This window comes from Leptonotus elevatus, chromosome 4, assembly GCF_054856555.1.
Source record: "Leptonotus elevatus isolate MCC_2025b chromosome 4, RoL_Lele_1.0, whole genome shotgun sequence".
Classification (NCBI taxonomy): domain Eukaryota; kingdom Metazoa; phylum Chordata; class Actinopteri; order Syngnathiformes; family Syngnathidae; genus Leptonotus; species Leptonotus elevatus.
This window is the reverse complement of record NC_141242.1, coordinates 9,255,484-9,276,157: the sequence shown is the minus strand read 5'-3', so window position 1 is coordinate 9,276,157 and position 20,674 is coordinate 9,255,484. Positions and strand designations below refer to the sequence as shown.

Genomic DNA, 20,674 nt, shown 5'->3' with positions numbered 1-20,674 from the left:
AAACCAGCCGTTTTTATCCGTCTCATTTTGCCACTTGCTGTCAACTGAAGATGACATCACAATTGCTCAGGGCTCAGGCAAAGACCAATCACAGCTCACCTGTTTTCTGAAGCTGAGCTGTGATTGCTTGTTTTCTGAGCAACTGTGATGTCATTTTCACTCGACAGCAAGTGGCAAAATGGCTGCCTATTGATAACATTTGCTGGATTTTGCTGCTTAACTCAAATTCCACTAACGCAATTCAAAATACCATATTTAGACTAGTGGGGCTGCAAAGAACATATTATTGTCAAGAATTTGGGGGATGTTTGGCTTACCCTTTAAGCCAACGCTAACAATACATGACACTAAATACTGTATAAAGGATATTCAAATTTGAAATTATATTAACAGGTGAGCTGAAGCCTATCACGTTGTCACATTTTACCGGTAAACATTCCATCCCTATTCTGACAAACCCCTCGCCACCCTTCCTTCCAGATTGCAACATGACCATATGTGACAGTGAAGCACCGACTTGTGATGACGGCGACCGACTGGTGATCGGTTACAGCGCCCTCTCCTGCTGCCCGGAGTACAGATGCGGTGAGAATCTGTGTTGTCCACAATTTGTGTTTGACATACTTTGCCCTTAATGCTGTGTTGTCACCAACCTTCTGCAGAGTGTGACCCTGCGGCGTGCTCGCCCGCCCCTTCCCCCAGCTGTAGGGAAGACCAGTTTTTGGTGGAGATACGAGAGGGGAAACTGTGCTGCTATTCTTACCTCTGCGGTAGGCCTGTGATTTATTAAAACTTTAAAGGAAACAGACTTTTTGTTTGTTTGTGATGTGCTTTCACCACAACTGATTCTCCAGTAGGTGACGTGGGTGTTTCAGCATCATAATGTATCATCCGGTATAGAGTTGTTTAAAAGTGGCTCTGTACACCACTGAGCTGATCCTGTCATGGTTTACTGAAGGGGTGTCCAAACTACAGCCCAGGGGACATTTGTGGCTCGCCATCCATTTTTTAGCTGACCCCCGCATATATAAAAAATAAAGCCCAGCAGTTATCCAATGACCGTGCAGTTTTGCACAGTAGATGGCTAGATCGACTGTGTAAATAAATAAATAAATAAAAGTGCTGTGTCACAGCAGGGATGAATTAGAAATAAGTTGTGTCGGTTATTTGTCACAAGTAGCTGATTCTGAACAAAAGATGAAGGTATTATAGCGCATAAATTGTACACACAGCGGTGCATATTTCCTCACCATATTTCTTTTCAGGGGGACGGGGACGCTGAGCTTTCCTTGCAGTCTTAGAGCCACTGATATCCAGATAACTATTTACACCGAAAATAGTACCAACATTTCTCTATCTCTTTATCATGCCTCATTAATAAAGCTATTTCAATTTCAGGAGCAAAAGTGTTTTCTTCCATTTTATGCTCTCTGTGTTAAAGTCTGATTTGTGAGCATATCAAATTAATGAACATATCAAATTCACTCCCAGTCATTTCCACTGAAGCAACCCCCTTCGCTCCCGGCTGTTTTACTGGATTTTGACAGATTTTGCAAGGACCACAGAATAGTATGTTCTACTGCTATAAAAACATGGAAACTACCAAAAGAAAGATTAGAATTTCTTCTTTCATCAGGAAAAAAGTATGTTTCAGTTTTGCAGCAATTAGCTTTAGAATATAGTTTTACCATTATTCTCAAACCTGTTGAAAACAGTGGGGAAAAGAGCTTGTTGCAACATGGCCCTGGCTGATCTCTTATACTCTGCTGCCACCTGCTGGCCGTTTTTTGTAATAACTACCATTGCTTTAAGCGACCTCTTCAGGTCAGAGGCTGCATCAAAGCCTTCTGTATGCTCTAGCATAAAAAATATATAAATAAGTTTTTGGGGGCATGGCAATATTTAAAATAGAACCTTTTTATACGTTTTTGGGAGCAAATGAGTTAAGAGACTCAAGCAAACACAGCATTGAAAATTGTCATCTTATTACCGATTACTCTTCGTCGCTGTTCTTTGAAAAACACTTAAGTCCATTTTTTGGGGTACATTTTTACGTTTATGGGATGAAACTAAATGCAGACATCTCATTTAAATGGACCTAAGTGTTTTTCACAGGACAGCGACGTCTTGCATTGCTTCGATGGAGAGCTGCTCATGGCAGGAGCAGATCTATTCTAGTGGATGCAGGGTACTTGTGACCCACCCCAAAATCATGATAAATAAACTTTTGTACTTATTACCTTTACCAGGTGTTAAAAATAACGACAACAACAAAAAAACAGACTATGTCAAATTGGTCCTTGTATCCAATTTTTCTGTATGAGGCCTTTGAAGGAAAAATTCTGGACACTCCTGGTTTACTGTGTAAAGTAACCACCCTGCTATGTCACCATTCTTGCTCACAGAAAGAATGTATATGTGTGTTTAATTTCACACATGATGGTTAGATCGGCACTGCAGACACCCGACAATTCATATAAGAAGGCATTTTTTTCATAAAGTGTCCCATTTAAGGAGCAGTGTGACTGTTTACTACGCCTCCGTCAACTGAAGGGCTATAATGGCGTGTTTTGCCTGTGCAGTGTGCGACACGTGCATGGAGCCTGTTCCAACTTGCTCGCATGGAGAAATCCTGGCTGTGGATCTGAACACCACCCACGCCTGCTGTCCACAATATCTTTGTGGTGAGCGGTCCCGCCATATGGCATCAACTAAAAGCCATTGTTATAGCTTTTTGTGTTTACCATTTTGAAGGCTGTTGTTACTTTATTCGTCTAGGTGTGTTTTCTGCACAGTTGTAACTATATACATTTCCTGTGTTACAGTGTGTGATGTCAACAAATGTCCCAAATCATCTGTGAGCTGTGCACCGGGTCTTACTTTGGTTGAAAACACCCCGCCTGGCTATTGCTGTCCGCAGCAGCACTGTGGTACATAAACACTTACATTTCAAGCTAGTTCTTCCTTTCACATGCTACGTTTGTCTCTGTCCCTCACAGAATGTCAATGTGAGGACAGTGCTCTCAAAGTGTGCCAGCTTGTAAGTAAGCGGCATTAAAACTCTAAAGCAGGGTTTTGTTCACATTGAGACAGCAGAATCGCTTTAGTCAGGGCTTTTATCTTCTCTCAGGGGGAGGTTCTATTCCAGGTCCCAGACATCAGCAGCAGCGACTGTGGCTGTCCTCGACACGCGTGCCGTATGTGGAATGCAAGCAGAAAGACACACAATTTGCGAAAAGTGTTTTTTGCTGTAATCATTGATTTCATGCATGTGTGTGCTTGGCTTTAGAGAAAGCGGAGGTGTGTCTTTTCCAAGGGGTGACAGTGCTGGGACCGGGCCAGTCCCTTGTTCAGTACTTTGAGGCACAGTTGTGCTACACTGTTCATTGCCTGCATCACAGAGATCCAAACACAGGCTTCTACGCCATGGAAATCACATCGGTCAACTGCTCCCAACAATGTGAACCCGTATGTATGCAGCGTGTTTAAAACGTCATCATTTAGTCTTTAAGTGGGGTACAAACAAGGGTCGTTTTTGATTTTTCACGATAGTTAGTTTTTTTTTTTTTTGATTCAGTTAGTTTTAGTTATATATTTTTTGTTTGTTTTTTAGCAGATTGGTTCATTTTTATTAAAAAATAATAATAATTCGCTTTAGTTTTAGCATTATGTTTTCTATGGGGTTTTTTTTTCAATTGAAGGGGTATTTGTTGAGTTAAAGAGACAAGCTCGATAAGATAAAAAGAATAGAGGTCACAATATGTAATAAGTAAACAACTGTTCGACCTTCCTTTTTCTATACGGCCAAACAGTAATACAGCATAAATACATTTAAAATAAATCCCAAAAGCTCAAGTACAAAATTAATTGACAGAGACAAAAAACAATGGACATTCTAACTATAATTATAGATAATTTTAGAAACGTAAAATTCCTTTACAGTTATTTATTTATTTTCAAAAGCACTCTCATTTTTATTTTAAGAAAAGTGTTTGTTTTTTTCAATTAGTTTTTGTTCATTGTAATAGGTTTGGAAGACACTTACCAATTTTTTAGAATTAGAGACACGGCGTGTGATAAGAAACTAATCGGCAAATGTGTGCTTATTGCTCTTATACTGGGTGGTGTTCTCAACATAAGGATCTCCATCAACAATGGTGTCTATTGTAGTACTAGACCTGTGAGAGGCAACATTGTGCCACAGGGCACCCTGACTACAGGAAAATAATTTGCAATCATAATATTGAACAAGTTTAACATTTACGATTGTCGGCTCAGATAGTTTTTGAACAGATCAGAGAGAAAAAAATAACTCTAGAACAGGGTTCACCAATTCCGGTCCTCGAGGTCCATAGTCCTGCAGGTTTTAGATTTTTCCGCCCACTAGCACACCTGATTCATATAACGAGCTCATCATAATGCCGTTCCTGATCTTTAGTATCAGGGGTGTTGGTATGCGGAAACATCTACAACCTGCAGGACTCCGGACCTCAAGGACCGGAATTGGTGAATTCTGTTTTAGGATAATCAGTCAGGATACTCTTTGAGAGACATCCAATAATCCAGCCTTTGCTGACTTATCGGAATGGGTTTCCCTTGCTAAGTTACCAGTAAGGACTTTCCTCCTCTGTCTCAACAGAACCAGGTATACGCATCTTCCACTGACCCCCAGGTATGCTGCGGCTCATGTAAAAACATCTCCTGCATCTTCACCAACGACAATGGAACAACAGAACTTTTTGCCGTGAGAGCAAACAAAACTGAACAAAACCCCATTTTTGAAGTTGAGGATGAGTGCAATGATGTGTGTTGTGTGTGTGTGTATGCAGGTAGGAAGCTCCTGGGTGGAGAACTGCACCCGTTACGACTGCATGGAAACGGCGATGGGAGCCATGGTGCTGGCCTCCGGCGTGGTTTGCCCACCATTCAATGACACCGAGTGCATTCAGGTTGTGGAACAAAGACAGACGGTTTTGACTCTGTATACGAGATGGACACAAGTATTGGGACACCCTGCTTCCAGCAAGTTGTAGTAACAAAATGTGATTTTTTATTTTTATTTTTATCCATTGGACCCGAGAGACAGTCCCACAAAGTTGGAAGCATAATTTGTCTCATAAAGATAAACTATAAATACGTTATCAAAGACTAACACAATATACAGTGGCTGTTGACCTTTTGCACGTGACGTCACAGCCCTTATGGGAACGCACCCTCCGGGACGCTGGACGGCAAAAGAGCCACTTGCCTGTATTGTAACCATTGAATCTCATACAGCGTAAAGTCTTTTATCTAATCGATTATATTATAAAATGGTCACATATTGCTGTGCGGTCGGTTGTACAGACAGACACAGGAGTAAACCAAATGTTGCTTTTTATCGCATACCTACTAATGAAGACGAACGACGTCGATGGATAGCAGCAATCAACAGAAAGGACTGGCAGCCCACAAAGTATTCACGGATTTGCAGCGATCATTTTTTGCGAGGTTAGTAGATAAATGTGCATACATTTGACTAGTAAACGTACGCTCTAACAAAGATTGTAACAGAGGTGTCGAATTGCGTGTTTCAAATCACATTAACGTAAGATCGTTAGCGTCCACTCCAACTGCACGAACACACAACTTGGTTTTAAAATGCACCTTCTTCAAAACTATCAAGTGCATCTGACTGTTTAATAATGAGGGATTTCGTCTTTGTGCTTGGAGTTTTCCACTCTGGAGCCGGAGTCGTATTCATGAAATGACTGCATAGCTTGCCACTATGATTTGTTCCATGCTAGTAAACATGGTAACATAACGTAATCACAGCGTTTCAATATAGAACGGACTATGTAAAAATAAGTCGGTTCGCATGATAAACAAGTTTTACCTTTGCATTACGAGGTATATTGTCCCCCGGTGTGAGCGTAGCATCTCGTCCCAGAGACTCAGCCAGCGACAAGCTTTTCAATCAGCCCCGCCCGGTGTAAGGAGAAGAGACGGCATTGACTACGTAATGATATAGGTCGTGCGCTGTGAATTCCGGCAAAGTCGGCGATTTGATTAACTTGGTCAAAACAGCAGGCAACAGAAGGTAAGGGGCTGTTTTCAAACTAGCCATCTCCAACTTGAGTAAATATATTGCGTTCTATGAGTCCCGACTAAATGTGCAGCTTCGACTGACAGGCGAACTTCGGTTGAAGTAGTAGATTCCATGGCTCGATGGGCAATAATAACCTTTAATTAGTAAAATAACAGTTGCTAAGTCGCTCCGAGTTACGTCCACTTCCATTCAACAATCATTTCCTTCCGCCGTCCGTCGTAGATCACGTGATCACGTGACGTCGGTGCAAATGGTCAATAATAAATCTATGCACCCCTGTTTCAATGCAAGGTTTTGATGATGCATAGATACATCATTTCAAAACTTTTTTCACCATTAATGTGACCTGCAACCCGCCTAACTCAATTGGGAAAAAAAAAAAAGGGAGTAAGGAATGGAAAATTATGAAATGAGATAGTGATTGCACAATTGGGCACACCCTCATAAATGGAGATGTGGCTGTGTTCAGAATTAACTAATCACATTCAAACTCATAGGAAATGAGAGGCAGCCCACAACAGCCATTCGAATTGCCTCAAATCAAGTTCGGCTGTTCTAGTAGGCTTTTCCTGACATTTTTGTCACATCCTACAACACTAGCAATGTTCCACAGGGGTGTGTAGACTTTCTATAACCACTGTATCCCACCAGACATCCTCCCATCTGTTTATGATCCATTTTGTTGTTGTTGTTTTGGTCTTGTGAGCTGGCATACCTTTGTCAACATCAAGATACATAATCAGAAGATTAAAAATAAGTGACAAATATTCTGTACTTGCAGAATGGCGGTGTGGTTCAGACCTACGTGGACGGCTGCTGCAGGACATGTGAGTCTCCGCGTTTATTCACGCTTGAGAAGGGTGAGCGCCTTGTTGCCTGACAGCAGATGGGCTTTATTGGCTGAATTGTTTATTTTTTTGGGTGGGGTGTGCGGCCTGTTGTAGCAATTGGCGATCAATCCTGAAGCTTGGCCTGTTTTTCATTTCCCCACAACCTGCGGCTTTTGTCTATTGATCGGCAGCCGTAAAAAGCGAAAGTTATCATCATCTCTGCATCAATAGTGTAGTGGTTCGCTTCAGGTGATCGGAAGTGGATTGTTTCTTCACTGCTTTGACCTTACAGTTGCTCCGCGGTGAGGATGCGAGCTGGCGCCGAGATTCTGGTGATCTTAAGGCATCATGTGATTTTCTGTCTTTATGTCGATGAGGTGTGGAAGAGGGAGCAAAATCCACGTGCATGTGAGCCGCTCTGGGCTGCATCCTTTCTGTGCGGTTTCTTTGCCATGTTGACTTCTTGATGTTGTTTTTTTTTCTTTTACTGATTTTTGTCTTCTCCTGGCGCTTTCTTTCTTTGCTGTCCTGACGATGCTACCAGGTGCTGGAGTGGGTGTTTTACCCCTTACCGTTAATCCCGTAACCCCCACTGGTAGTACTAACTGTGACACAGGTATGTGCTGCTTGATATAAGATGATGAGGCCTGATCCAATTGATTGACTTGCAATTATCTGACATTCAATCCCCACTGTTACCAAGAGCAGTCTGAGCACCCCACCAATGAAATACCTGCTGCTGGGCAACAAAGCATCCAGCTCAATAGTCCTCACCGGGTCTCTAATAGAGTGTGTGTGCATGTGTGTATATATTTGTGTGTTCTTCATCATCATTTGCCTCAATGATAACTTACACCGACCGGCCGAGGTATGTGGTGGTAATTGTGCACATTTATTGTAACAACCTTTTGCAGTGTTTACACACAATAATGTTTTGGCTCATAGAGTCATATGAGTGTGAATATCTGTTCATTAGAATATCGTGGAAAGCTTCATTTATTTTAGGAGTGAAGTTGTTATAAAATGTATGTATGTTACATATATATATATATATATATATATATATATATATATATATATATATATATATATATATATATATATATATATATATATATATATATTTATAAAAAAAAGTATTATTATTATTATTTTGGTTCATATCATGGCTTGCCTGCTGTAGTACTCAAGCTGATCAAACTATCGGACAGAAATTCCTTGTTTGTTTAACCATAATACAATAATCAATAAAGATTGTTCAGATTCTGAAATACCCTAAAGGCAGATTGAAATAAAATTCATGATTACAGATTACAACAAAGGAAAACCCCAAATTCACCACCTCAAGAAATCTGAATATTACATAAAAAGGAATCAAAGTATGTGCACATGGTACCTGGCTTCACTTATTTGCTTCATTTGTTCCATGACCAAGCTGGTATTTAGGTTTACAGTGCAGTATTATGAACACATAATAAATTAAAATGTAAGGATATAAGATGTACAACAACCGTTGTCTTGTTTGTGTGCTGGCGTACTATTGGTCCTTGCAAATATTTAATTTTTCTATGTGTGTTTGACTTGTTGTCGAATTTATTGAATAAATGGAACAATAGACTCAACTTGTAACAATTCATCTATCCTGGTGAAAATGTGGACTTAAGAGGTCCTAGACATATCTCCTCCTTCCCTAAACTAAGATGACCAAACATCCTCATTTGCCCAGACATGTCCACTTTTTAAATAGTTGAAATGGATGGCATCTTTGAATAAACTTTGTTAATTTAAGTATCTTGAAGCGGGCCAAGGGAATAGGAAAATATGAAAAACGAAAATACTCTCTAAGTGTTGCTCACTGAGCCCCAACACCGTTTTCACCTATCGATATGAATTTTGCTGGACATGTCTATCATAATATGGTGCACGAAAAACTTTGAGGAACTCATGGCTGAAATTCAATGGGAAGTCGGCCATTTTGTTTTGAAGTAACCATTTGGGGGAAATTCCAGGGCTTTCAAATAACCCCCAATCAGAAAGAAGTATCCTACTGATCTTTTTGCATACGTCATCTGACATGGCAGATCGTGCCGTCAATATATAGCTCTTGTAATGGATTACATTATATGGTTCAGGTTTACCCCCAAAAAAGTGAATGTGAGTGACTTGTCCTCCTTTTGTGTTTTTCTGTGAACATGAGTACAGGCAAAGAGGACGGTAAGACATGCAAGCGAGTGGCCATCCGGACCAGCATACGTAAAGATGATTGCAGGAGCAACACACCAGTAAGAAAACGCACAATCACAAAATTATTCAGCCCATCGCCATGTCGCACATGAATCTTTCTACTCTACCGCGGCCTCGTTGCAGGTGACAGTCTTCTCCTGTGACGGCAAATGTCCGTCGGCCACCATTTTCAACTTCAACATCAACAGTCACGCCAGGTTCTGTAAGTGCTGCCGCGAGAATGGACTGCAGTCCCGCTCGGTGGCGCTCTACTGCACACGCAACGGCACCAGCGTGGAATACCGCTTTCAAGAGCCCCTGGACTGCACCTGCCAGTGGAATTGAGTTAAGGGTTCCGGCAGGGAAATAACAGGGCTCGATATTTGTGATGCTGGAATGACATAATACATGGAAGGTATCGTGTTAGATTTTGTACAGCACTTAGAGATGAAGGTAATACAACGATTCAAAGGGGACAAATTATGCAAAATTGAGTTTTTAATTGTTTGTATACAAATAGTTAGGACTCTGATGTGCCTGCTCTCCAATCAAATGTGATATTAAACAAACGAGTAAAACTCGTTAGCTGTCTAATTACGACAACGTGCCTATGAGCAAGCTGTTCAGAATTTTGCACGTTATTGATGTCACTCAAATGAGGCAGATGGGCACCCCACAGAGCTTGGGGTCCGTTTGACGTTTCATCCTTAGAGGGCGTTTTTCCTTGCCTCCATTGCCAAGTTCTTCCTTAATGTGGTTTTGGTGGTAGGATGGATGTTGGCCCCCCAAAAATGGGCTGATTTCAGGAAGACACAAAGGCATGAAAAGTGTAGTTATTGATCCTTGGGGTATTTTGCCAAAACGAAGGCACCTTGGAACTGTTTTATATTGTTAAAAAAACCACACACAAAACACGCATAATGTCTCTCCTCTAAAACATCAAATACAAAAATAGACAGAATTTAAAATTGCTAATCCATTCAATTAATGTGTTCTATCTATGTCATTTTAAGCCCAAATGTGTTTTGTTTTTTTAAAGGGGGAAAAAAAGTTATTGTGTATATACGGACATTTTACATGATGCTCTTTTTTACCTTATAGAAGTAGTAGCTAAAACTCAATAATCTTTCTAATTTCTTACTTGAATAGAAGAATAAAAGTTACAAATGTATTTTTGTCTGAATTATTACCGTACTTTGCCGCAGCGGTTATTTCAGGGTGCATTTACACTCTTGGTCCAAGTGCCCAATTAGGATTTAGGCTAATGCCTTTATCCGTCTATTTCCAAGTACAATACATCTCAAGGGATATATCCAGTACGGCTGTGTTTATACTTTTGAATGAAACACGCCTACTCAAATTGCATTTAATAACACGGAACGAAGCAATAATGAATAAATAATACAAACATGATTTGCATAGCATTCGGTTGATCTGGCGTTATTTATTTACTTAATCTTGAATGTATTATATCGTTGCTGTCATGTAAAAAACACTTAAGTCCATTGTTGGCTTTTTTTTTTCTTTTCATTTTTACGTTTATGGGATGAAATAAAACTGAATGCAGACACCCCCCCCCCCCCCCCAAAAAAAAATAATATTTTTTTTTTTAAAGGACATAGGCCAGCGACAATACTTAGACCATATTAAGCTTTCTATGCTTTTGCTATTGTTAACATTTTACACGTAGGTTATTGTGCCACTGGAAGGAAAAACATTTTAATCGTATCACTTAAACCATGTAGTATAACTCCAGCATTGAAGCCAAGTTTGTTACATCTTTTGATGACCTGCAGTTTTATATTGTTAAAAAAACCACACACAAAACACGCATAATGTCTCTCCTCTAAAACATCAAATACAAAAATAGACAGAATTTAAAATTGCTAATCCATTCAATTAATGTGTTCTATCTATGTCATTTTAAGCCCAAATGTGTTTTGTTTTTTTAAAGGGGGAAAAAAAGTTATTGTGTATATACGGACATTTTACATGATGCTCTTTTTTACCCTATAGAAGTAGTAGCTAAAACTCAATAATCTTTCTAATTTCTTACTTGAATAGAAGAATAAAAGTTACAAATGTATTTTTGTCTGAATTATTACCGTACTTTGCCGCAGCGGTTATTTCAGGGTGCATTTACACTCTTGGTCCAAGTGCCCAATTAGGATTTAGGCTAATGCCTTTATCCGTCTATTTCCAAGTACAATACATCTCAAGGGATATATCCAGCACGGCTGTGTTTATACTTTTGAATGAAACACGCCTACTCAAATTGCATTTAATAACACGGAACGAAGCAATAATGAATAAATAATACAAACATGATTTGCATAGCATTCGGTTGATCTGGCGTTATTTATTTACTTAATCTTGAATGTATTATATCGTTGCTGTCATGTAAAAAACACTTAAGTCCACTGTTGGCTTTTTTTTTTCTTTTCATTTTTACGTTTATGGGATGAAATAAAACTGAATGCAGACCCCCCCCCCCAAAAAAAAATATATATATATTTTTTTTTAAAGGACATAGGCCAGCGACAATACTTAGACCATATTAAGCTTTCTATGCTTTTGTTATTGTTAACATTTTACACGTAGGTTATTGTGCCACTGGAAGGAAAAACATTTTAATCGTATCACTTAAACCATGTAGTATAACTCCAGCATTGAAGCCAAGTTTGTTACATCTTTTGATGACCTGCAGTCTTTTTGAGCAAACAACCTGATTCAGCATGGGTAGTGTTTATGTCCACGAGGTTATTGCCTTTGTGGGAATCGCTTCTCCATAACCCAACTTCTCATCAAGCTCGCTTCTGTGCCGTGCTGCGACTATTCTCTCCTTCACATTCTCATCATTCCTCTTGGCCAAGTGGGCACGCCACACCCGGCGTCCCTGTCAAAACCACCACAGATCACATTTCAGATTATAGTTACTATTCCAACACAGAGTACATGGTGTTTTGTATGCAAAAATGAAGGCTCTTCGAAGAGATACGCTCACATACAAGTGGCACATAGTGACAGTGGAGCTGGATTTTTGAATATATAAATACACCAGATAAGCTAATAGTTAGCCTTAGCATCTTCTGTTTCTTCTTCGACTACTACTACTCTTTCTTTTCTTTTTGTGTTTTCTGGCAGTTTCACATCTTAATAGCAGGATATATTTGTGTGATTTCTGACATAATTAAAAATCTATTAAAATGTTGGGGGGGAAATGGTATTTACATTGCTTCGGCCACATCTTCCCTCCTCTCCTGCCCTCAGGGGCCCGATTGTGGAGTGGCCCTGAGTTGTCATGGCGAAGTGCTCTTATCCCAACATAGAAGCCAGAACAAAGTGGGCTGAACTCCCTCACACGCACACATACATGTCATCATGCAACTATCTTGGATTGTAGCTTCTTGGCTCTGGTCTATGTTCCAGTGACACAAATAGTATACGCTTGGGACTTTCCATTGCCCATTGCCGATGTTTACACACTGCTGTTTTGGGGTTTCTTTTTGAGCCTGCTGGCATACACGCACGCACACACACTCACATAGGATTGTCGCCGAGGACTGCAAGTTTGATCTGTGAGATGTGCTCTTTCAATGGGTGCAATAGAGCATCTTTGCTTGTTTGCCAGTTTCTTCCAGGTAAGCTTGTTGTTTTTATTCACTTTGCTCTTTACTTGCAGCAGTGGAGTGACTTTGCTCTTCTTCAGGTGGTCTCACCTACCTGTGAGCAGCCTTCAAACCCCGTGGAGCTTGACCTCTTGTTCGCCTACCTCCCTTCGGTGAAAAGTCTGGATGGCTTTACAGTGACCTGCGAAACCGCAAGAAACCGCCGGGTAGGAAGTTTGCAGTTTTTTATCTATTTATTTTATAAAGAGCTGCAATAAAGTGCAATCTTTGCAGGTGTATGTGGAGTCTTTTGGCGGCTTTGCATGTCGTCCTGACTGCAAAATCTCCTTGAGGCTGGTGGAGGACCCTGAAGGCTACAGCATCACATTGAGAGCCTTTAGGAATGGCGTCATATATGAGGACAAAGGTTTTCATTATGGTGAGTTTGTAAGCTAAATGTAAAAATGCATGTCAACGGGATTTGAAGTTTTCAGTTCAGTTTCTGGACATCAACACATAAATTGAATGTACAAAAATTGTGTTTTCATTTAATGTATAAATGTATAAATTGTATTTTATCAACGCATACATTTTTCCCTTTAATTTTTAAAATACAATTTGTGCTATTCAAATTCATGTACAGTATTTAGTCCTCTACTTATTCATTTAGTCCTAGTCATAGGGTGAGTCTTTTCTTCTTAAAAAATAATAATTAAAATGTCCCCTTTTTTTTAATGATATGTAAATTACTGTTAGGTGTATTTTGTCTTTAAAATAATATATTCAGTCTTCCATTTCCTTATTTTGTTGTATTTCATAGTAAGGAAGTTTATTGCTGCTTTTATTGTTATTTTAATTTGTACTTTATTTTTAAACTGTGTATATTTAAATTAATTTATTAATCCCATTATGTATAAAGGTAATTATTTTCTTCTTTTCCATTTTTCAGATTTTGCTTGTCTTGCTTGTTCTTGCTTCTTCTTGTTCAAAATTAGGTAGTAAAATTAGGTCTTTTTTTTCTCCCCCTAACCCTTTTATATTTTTATAATTAGCCTTGATATCATTTGTAACTTTCAAATATATTTAAATAATGTCAGAGTTGCACATTCCAAATTTAGCCTTCCTTAAATGTTTGGGTTCCAGTTCCTGCCTCCCTGCCCTCCTTCCACGTGTCCACCAGCACCAGCGCTGCCACCCTCACTTGGAAACTTCCCCGGGAACAAAGTTTGTCAACATGGAGTCTATACAACGCGCACACGGGATCTCTGACGCACGTCTTTAATGTGGATTCATCCGAGTCATCATTCACAGCGAATGGTCTCCAACCTGGAACACTTTTCAAGTCCAACCTTGTGGTTATTTATTTTCTAAAACACCTCAATATCACGTTGAGACAGAGACTGAGCATCCATCTGGAAACAGGTACAGTGCAGGCTAAAATGGAAAATAGCCAAATCTTCCTTTATTGGTCCAGAAAATGTTATTTATTCAATACAATGATTTCACAATGAGTTAATACATTTGTGAATAAATGGCATCAACATTTCAGTATACAGTCAACCCCTGCCTATATTAGTGGTTTGTATTCACCACTTACATAACTTACTGATAGCTAACTAATGTTCATGTTTTTAGCTCAATGCCACACAGACTGGCTGGCCAATGGGAGAAGCTGCTACAGCGTAAGCAGGACAGCGTCGGCCCGGAAGGATGCTGAGCATGTTTGCCAAAAATGGGCCGCTGGGAGTCATCTGGCTGAGCTGAAGACGAAGGAAGATTTGCTTTTCGTGTCGTCTCATCTGCAGGGACATAACGCTTGGTTACTAATGTGGATGAGACTCAGTGGCAAGCTGGTAGGCTAAACATCATTGGAGATTTTAAATTCCATTGGCTTGTCTCTGGGGGGATAATCTACTGCTCAAGGTCAATGCGCCAGAAACATTATTTTAAAGAGGAAGTGAAGTCAAACATGTTCTTAAAATAATATGTTTTATGTACCCCAGCAGAAAATTCCACCTGGTTTTATCCATCTCGAGGGCGGCCATTTTGCCTTGTACTGCCACCCTGCTGTCACCTATGACATCATTGTCCCCAAGGGTTGAGCTTGCAAACGTCGCATGACCAAACCCAGAACCAGTTATCCATTAGTCGTTACCCGCACTGTTAGGCATTGATGCCATTTTCAGTCGACAGGAAGTGGAAGTACAAGACAAAATGGCCGCCTCCTGAGATGGATAAAAACAAGTGGATTTTTCTGCTTAAGTCATATTCCACCAACTCAATGTTGTTTGGAGTGATTTATCAACAAACCCAAACATTTTCTTCCAAATCCTGCCACTTTCTTTTTCTTTCGCTGCCCAAGTATCACTTTTCTCCCACAGGACGAGGGACAACTGTGGTCGGACCGTTCCAATATGATGATGTCATCACTGGAAATCGATCAGACTGACTGTTTTGCCCTTCAAAGGAACGTCACGGGACCGGGATACTTCCCAACTACAGTTTTGTGTCACACCCCATTACCTCTCATCTGCCAGTATCAAAGTAAATATATGATCTGTCTTGAAGGGGCACAGGGTGTCTTCGTGTTATGAAGGAACTCTAAAACCAGAGTTTGGTGCCCCCCCCCCAAAAAACAATTATAATTTCTATATTTAATTACAATTCCTATGTTAGCCAAGCAATTTGTGGCCCACCGTATATACTAAAGATAACGTTTGATCCAGCATGTGTCATTATTGAAAAAATGGATAAGCACTTTGACATCAACTTCAATCCGCTGCATAAAATGTCAGCCTCCATTGAATGTCTGAAAAATGATTAGCTTAATCTGCTTAATTCTTCTTCCTCAATCGTAAATTGACTTGGAAAACATGAATACAAAAGCATGTCCCAGCATTATGATCAACTCACCTTCGAACTTTAAACTGTGCAAAAAAAAACTATGTAACATTTTGGCTCCTCCACAGTCCCTTCAGTGCCGCCCACATTCACATTCGCCCTTGTTCAAGTGACCGAGCGTCAGGTGGAGCTCCGCTGGAGCGATTTACCGTCCCTGAACTCACCAACCGACAGCACGATCTTTGACATCTTCCTCCACTATCAATGTGAGGTCGCAGGAGATCAAACTAAGTGGCCAGAGAGCCTCCATTTAACGAAACCTGTCAGGGTCCCCGTCTCCCTGGCGTCTAGAGGGGTAACAGTCACAGGTTTGTCTCCGGGGAGCGTGTACTCCTTCACGCTTCAAGCATCTCACTATGCAGGTGCTACTTGGACTTTGGGACAGACAAGAGAAGCCTACACGAGTAAGTCAAGGCCCAGGCTAATAAACTGTCATGCAAACTGGAATATCAAGTCTATGCAAAAATCCATTTGGCTTCACACACGGTTCTTCTCCTTCTTCCAGAACCTTCTCCTCCACAAAACATCACCATTGGGCTCAGAACAGAGACACAACTTGGTCTTCACTGGACGCTGTCAGACTTCCAGTCCAAGGCCGGATGGCGATTTGTCATCCATTATAAGGACTTGTTTTCGAGCGAGGTGGAGATGGTTGGGATGGCCAACATCTCCAGGTCTTCAGCTAGCAGTGACTTCTTCGATGCTCTGATTGGAGGACTGGAGGCTCACAGGAAGTACAGCGTTGATGTACGCACGGTCACGCAACATGGGATGGAGAGCTGTGAGCAGCCGCCTGTGATTGTAGATGCAGGTCTGTTGGGTTTCTTTTCATTTGTCTTGATAATGTAGTATACACAGTGATTCACTATACCACAAGTGGAATGCGGGTATTCTACTGGTATACAAAAGAATCACTCCCTAAAAACTAGGGTGGACATATTGGTGCCAATATTTGGCATTTTTACAAATACTGGGATCGTCCTTTTTATGAATCTGAAGGCCGATAATGCTGGTATCTCACTGAACGGTGAATGCTTGTGAATGTAGCTTTAGGTTTTCATCGGGATTTGTAAGATGTTCGAAGACAGTTTTTACTTGTCGCAAAGACATTTCGAACATATTCTGACAATTTTTCACTGTCTGCGAAGTTGTTTGGAAACCTTTTACAAACTCTGACGGAAACCCCAAATTAGCTACATTCGCATGCTTTTGTCGCTCAGTGAGGTACAATGAACTTTTCATTTATGGATTCATTTAAATTTCCACTTTATAAAAAAAAGGATGCTGACACAGGGAACTCCCTACACTTTTTATATTTAAAAATAAAATAATAATAATAAAATTAAGACATTTTGTTGAAATTTTGGAAAACATTATTTACAGTAGAAAACTTTAAGGAACTATTTATTTGCTAAGTTTTTAAATTAGCTTAATACATGCTTTTGACTAAGCAAGCACCCTGTAATTTGTTATATTTTTTTTAAACTGTCAATTCTTTATTGTCGCTGTCCTGTGAAAATGAGATGGATTTGAATGCAGAAAATGTAAAAATGTTAAAAAAAAAAGACAAAAATGGACATAAGTGTATTTCACAGGACATTGCCGATATGTTTCAAATGAAAAGAAAACTCTTTTTTTTCACGCTAATATTTTCTCTTTTATTGCAAATGAAGATCAGCTTGAAATATTGGTTATCGGTCTCCTTGACAACTAATAATTAGTATCGTATTGACCTTGAAAAAAAAATTTGTTCTATCATTACTAAGTACAGTTCAGTTGTACTTGACTTTAAAATTCATCACATTTGCATTTAATTTTTAAGAGCGTTTTGTACATTTTTCATTCACCTTTTATGTGCAGTAAGTTTCAATGGCAGTCACTTACAGTTAAGGATGCGCGAGTACCGATCGGTGCCGACACCAGCCTTTTTTTCTGAATCAATAAGAAACATTTAAATTCAAAGTGCCAATTGACGCTGTCACTATGTTATTTAATCTCCAGTCCCCGCTGGGGAAATTGTCACAGACGGTGAAAGTGACCAACTCAGTTAGTCACATGGAGACCCCAACCAGGATGGGCGGATTCCTACAAAGTGGCACATCCATCAAGCACCACTTGATGATGTCATTTATTTGACACAAAAAACAGTCTTTCCTCACATTTGCGTCACATTCCGGGTTCACCTTTTAGTTACTAAGCAACTGCTGTCAGCACATGACAGATTGAGTTTCCAGCCGTTTAAAGATGTATGATCCCCGTAGAGCCTCGGCCAGAGAGAATGACCAAGCGCCTTTCAGCATGCTGCTCGTGAATGTGACTGAGACTTTATTTTCTAGTGTGAGTGTGCACGTGTGTGTTCCTAATTGTTTTCGGCCTCCTGTGCTCACACCAATATCCTGGATGGAAATGTCCAGGGTACCTGCCACATGGTCCGGGACTTGTTACCTGGGTTAAACTACACGACTACAGCATAAGCATGCATTCGTTCATAACGTGAGGGGCTCTGAATGTAGTCAAGTGGTCCATGGATTCAGCACTTGTAAGGCGCATACACAAATATGTATTTTTTTTGACAAATGTTTTCAATTTGTCGGTTGTACGTGCCATGCAGGGGCTTGTCTTTCAATGACCATGGACAATGTCCATCTGGCTCCTTCTCCTTACTAAGCTTCTGTTCCCTGAGGCAGTCACAAAGCATGTCGTCCAAATTATATTTCTTATTATTGTTAGCCGCTGTAAAATTATCCAAAGTTTGAACATAAACCCTGTGGTTAAACATACAGGAGGAAAATTAAATCTGCATTTTACTGTAACTGGACTGGACCAAACTTACCATATTTTTTCAGGCCCTGCAGGAGTGTGCGGTCTCCGTGTGATACACGTTAACTCCACGTCCGTGACCGTGAGCTGGGACGTGGCCTCTGGGGACTTTGACTTCCATAGAGTCACCGTGGCCAACGCCTCCGTCGCCATTGCCGTACTCAGCGTACCGAAGGATGAGAGCGTTGCTGTGGTTACAGGGCTGGCGGGGGGCTGCACTTACAATGTAAGTGCCCATAGAGTGAGGGAGGCCACTTCGGGGCGCTCTGACTTCGTGACCGTCACCACGGGTACGCAGAGTACATGCAATTCCAGTCAAGCACCCCCGATTCATTCATCCATTGATGTTTCCCATTTCTTTCTCTTAAGTGCCTACTCGTGTGAGGGGAGTGCGTGTTGTTCGTGTGTCGGCACGTGCTTTCTCAGTGCGATGGCAAGAGGCTGCAGGCTGTGTGAATCATTACCGAGTCGACCTGCAACCAAATCACGGGAACGTCACAGTGTACCCAGCGAGCGATAAATATGTTCAGGTACATTTTGGAGTGCACTCACGTTCACAACTATGGGCTATTTAGAGTTTGAAATAAACCGAAAATAAAGGCTGTCTTCGAACGAATAATGGTTTATCTCTATCTTAATGTGTCGTACAGGAATTTCGTCCAAGCCAAAGCATAACAAAACGTGGCTGTGGTCAGTAGTCAGACTTAACATTACAGTGCAGAATTGTGCCACCCACTTTCAGCCAAGCTCCTCCCCTTCCTGGTTCCTTCCGGCTACCAGGTGTCTCATACCCCAACTCCCCCAAATGTAACCCTACCCATCACATACACACACACACACACACACAGCTGAGTAATAGATCTCATGACTTATTAAGTTGGCTTCACGAGCTGCACCTTGAATGTTTTATTTGCTCAAACGGAGAATGAAAGCATTCACTGTCTTCTGTTCTTAACACCAAAACTTTGGAAAACTGTTCCTCCATGACTAACTCTGCCAGGTTCAGTCATGGCACGGAGCATCTCGTAGGCATTCTACAGCTGCGCGGATTATTTGAACCAACTCTGGATGCACTTCAGCACTAGGGTGACTCAACTAAACCTTTAACTGGGCTTTCCGTAATGGCCTTCTTTTATCGTATCCTGCTGCCCACACTCTGCATGGCTCTCGTTTACTTACAGGTAAGGCCCAATGTAATAATAATAAGTAATGTAAGTAATCTGTACAGTACTACCCAAACCACTCATATATCTGCAATCTGTCATTTCAAACGGGTATCTTTCCCAATGCAATGAAAGCTAATGTCTTTTTTTCCCTTCGAATTCTAGACTAATTTCACTTCTGCCTCATTTCTCAAAAATAATTGAAACACTTTTTGCGACTGGATTAAATAATTTCATTGAGAGCCATAACCTACTAAGTGAACAGCAATATGCGTTCGGATATAAAAGGTCAACTACCATATCAGTCATTGATTTGCCAGCGCAAATAGCAGATGCAATTGATAATAAAATTTATATAGTTGGAATGATTGAGAATTAGAGGAAAAGTGTTATCATGGCCAATTGACTTACTTGCAAATCGAAAACGTGTTAAATGAAGTCAAATCAGTGGAGGTCCCCAGCAATCTATTCTTGGGCCAGTATGGTATCAAAATTATACTTTTTGCTGATGACACCACTTTGCTTTGCTCTGGGAAAGATGTAACAGAGATTCTGAACACAGTACAAGTGGAATTCAATACTTTGAAGCAATGGTTTGACATTAAAGTTATCCTTAAGTAGAGATAAAACAAAAATGTATATTATTTAGACCAATAATCTATCACAAATTATATATAAAAAACTGTATATAATTTTTTTTTTATTAGGTGTTATTGTTGATCATAATTTGCGCTGGAAGACGCTAATAAACTACTGTATCGTAAAACTAAATGATCCAAAGCCATTGAAATTGAACTGAGAGGAAGATTGATGTTTAGGAAAGGAAAAACCAGAACAACTTCTTGGTAGAAGAAGTTAACCTTTGTAATAATTTTGATTGTGATTTGAAACTGTGCAACTCAATTTAGAGTTTCAAAAATATGCACAAATGCAGTCTAAACATTCAGTATAACATGCATACCATTAGAATAACACAAGAAATGACAATTGAAATGAAATCAAATCCTTGCTCACATCATCATTAAACGAGCAATTGCAATT

General features: G+C 40.2%; 2 protein-coding genes across 8 annotated transcripts in view; both read left to right on the top strand.

The window, feature by feature from the left end:
* otogl (otogelin-like) overlaps nt 1-10,657 on the top strand; it is a 40,574-nt gene extending 29,917 nt beyond the window's left edge. For 6 of the 7 annotated variants that reach the window (XM_086073946.1, XM_086073945.1, XM_086073943.1 and 3 more), the window contains exons 46-57: nt 481-585; nt 663-770; nt 2,583-2,684; nt 2,826-2,930; nt 3,000-3,040; nt 3,131-3,197; nt 3,290-3,468; nt 4,640-4,744; nt 4,830-4,949; nt 6,870-6,915; nt 9,121-9,200; nt 9,286-10,657. In XM_086073946.1, coding sequence (XP_085930072.1) covers nt 481-585; nt 663-770; nt 2,583-2,684; nt 2,826-2,930; nt 3,000-3,040; nt 3,131-3,197; nt 3,290-3,468; nt 4,640-4,744; nt 4,830-4,949; nt 6,870-6,915; nt 9,121-9,200; nt 9,286-9,486 — 1,259 coding nt within the window. In that variant the 3' untranslated portion in view covers nt 9,487-10,657. Of the gene's footprint in view, nt 1-480; nt 586-662; nt 771-2,582; nt 2,685-2,825; nt 2,931-2,999; nt 3,041-3,130; nt 3,198-3,289; nt 3,469-4,639; nt 4,745-4,829; nt 4,950-6,869; nt 6,916-9,115; nt 9,201-9,285 lie in introns of all 7 variants that reach the window. The other variant, XM_086073944.1, reaches the window with a different exon arrangement.
* A 2,080-nt stretch (nt 10,658-12,737) lies between these two features.
* The window catches only part of ptprq (protein tyrosine phosphatase receptor type Q), a 41,377-nt gene continuing 33,440 nt past the window's right edge, over nt 12,738-20,674 (top strand). The window contains exons 1-8 of the mRNA XM_086072716.1: nt 12,738-12,782; nt 12,824-12,976; nt 13,044-13,188; nt 13,893-13,973; nt 15,761-16,054; nt 16,156-16,461; nt 18,497-18,760; nt 18,840-19,000. Coding sequence (XP_085928842.1) covers nt 12,738-12,782; nt 12,824-12,976; nt 13,044-13,188; nt 13,893-13,973; nt 15,761-16,054; nt 16,156-16,461; nt 18,497-18,760; nt 18,840-19,000 — 1,449 coding nt within the window. The remainder of the gene's footprint in view (nt 12,783-12,823; nt 12,977-13,043; nt 13,189-13,892; nt 13,974-15,760; nt 16,055-16,155; nt 16,462-18,496; nt 18,761-18,839; nt 19,001-20,674) is intronic.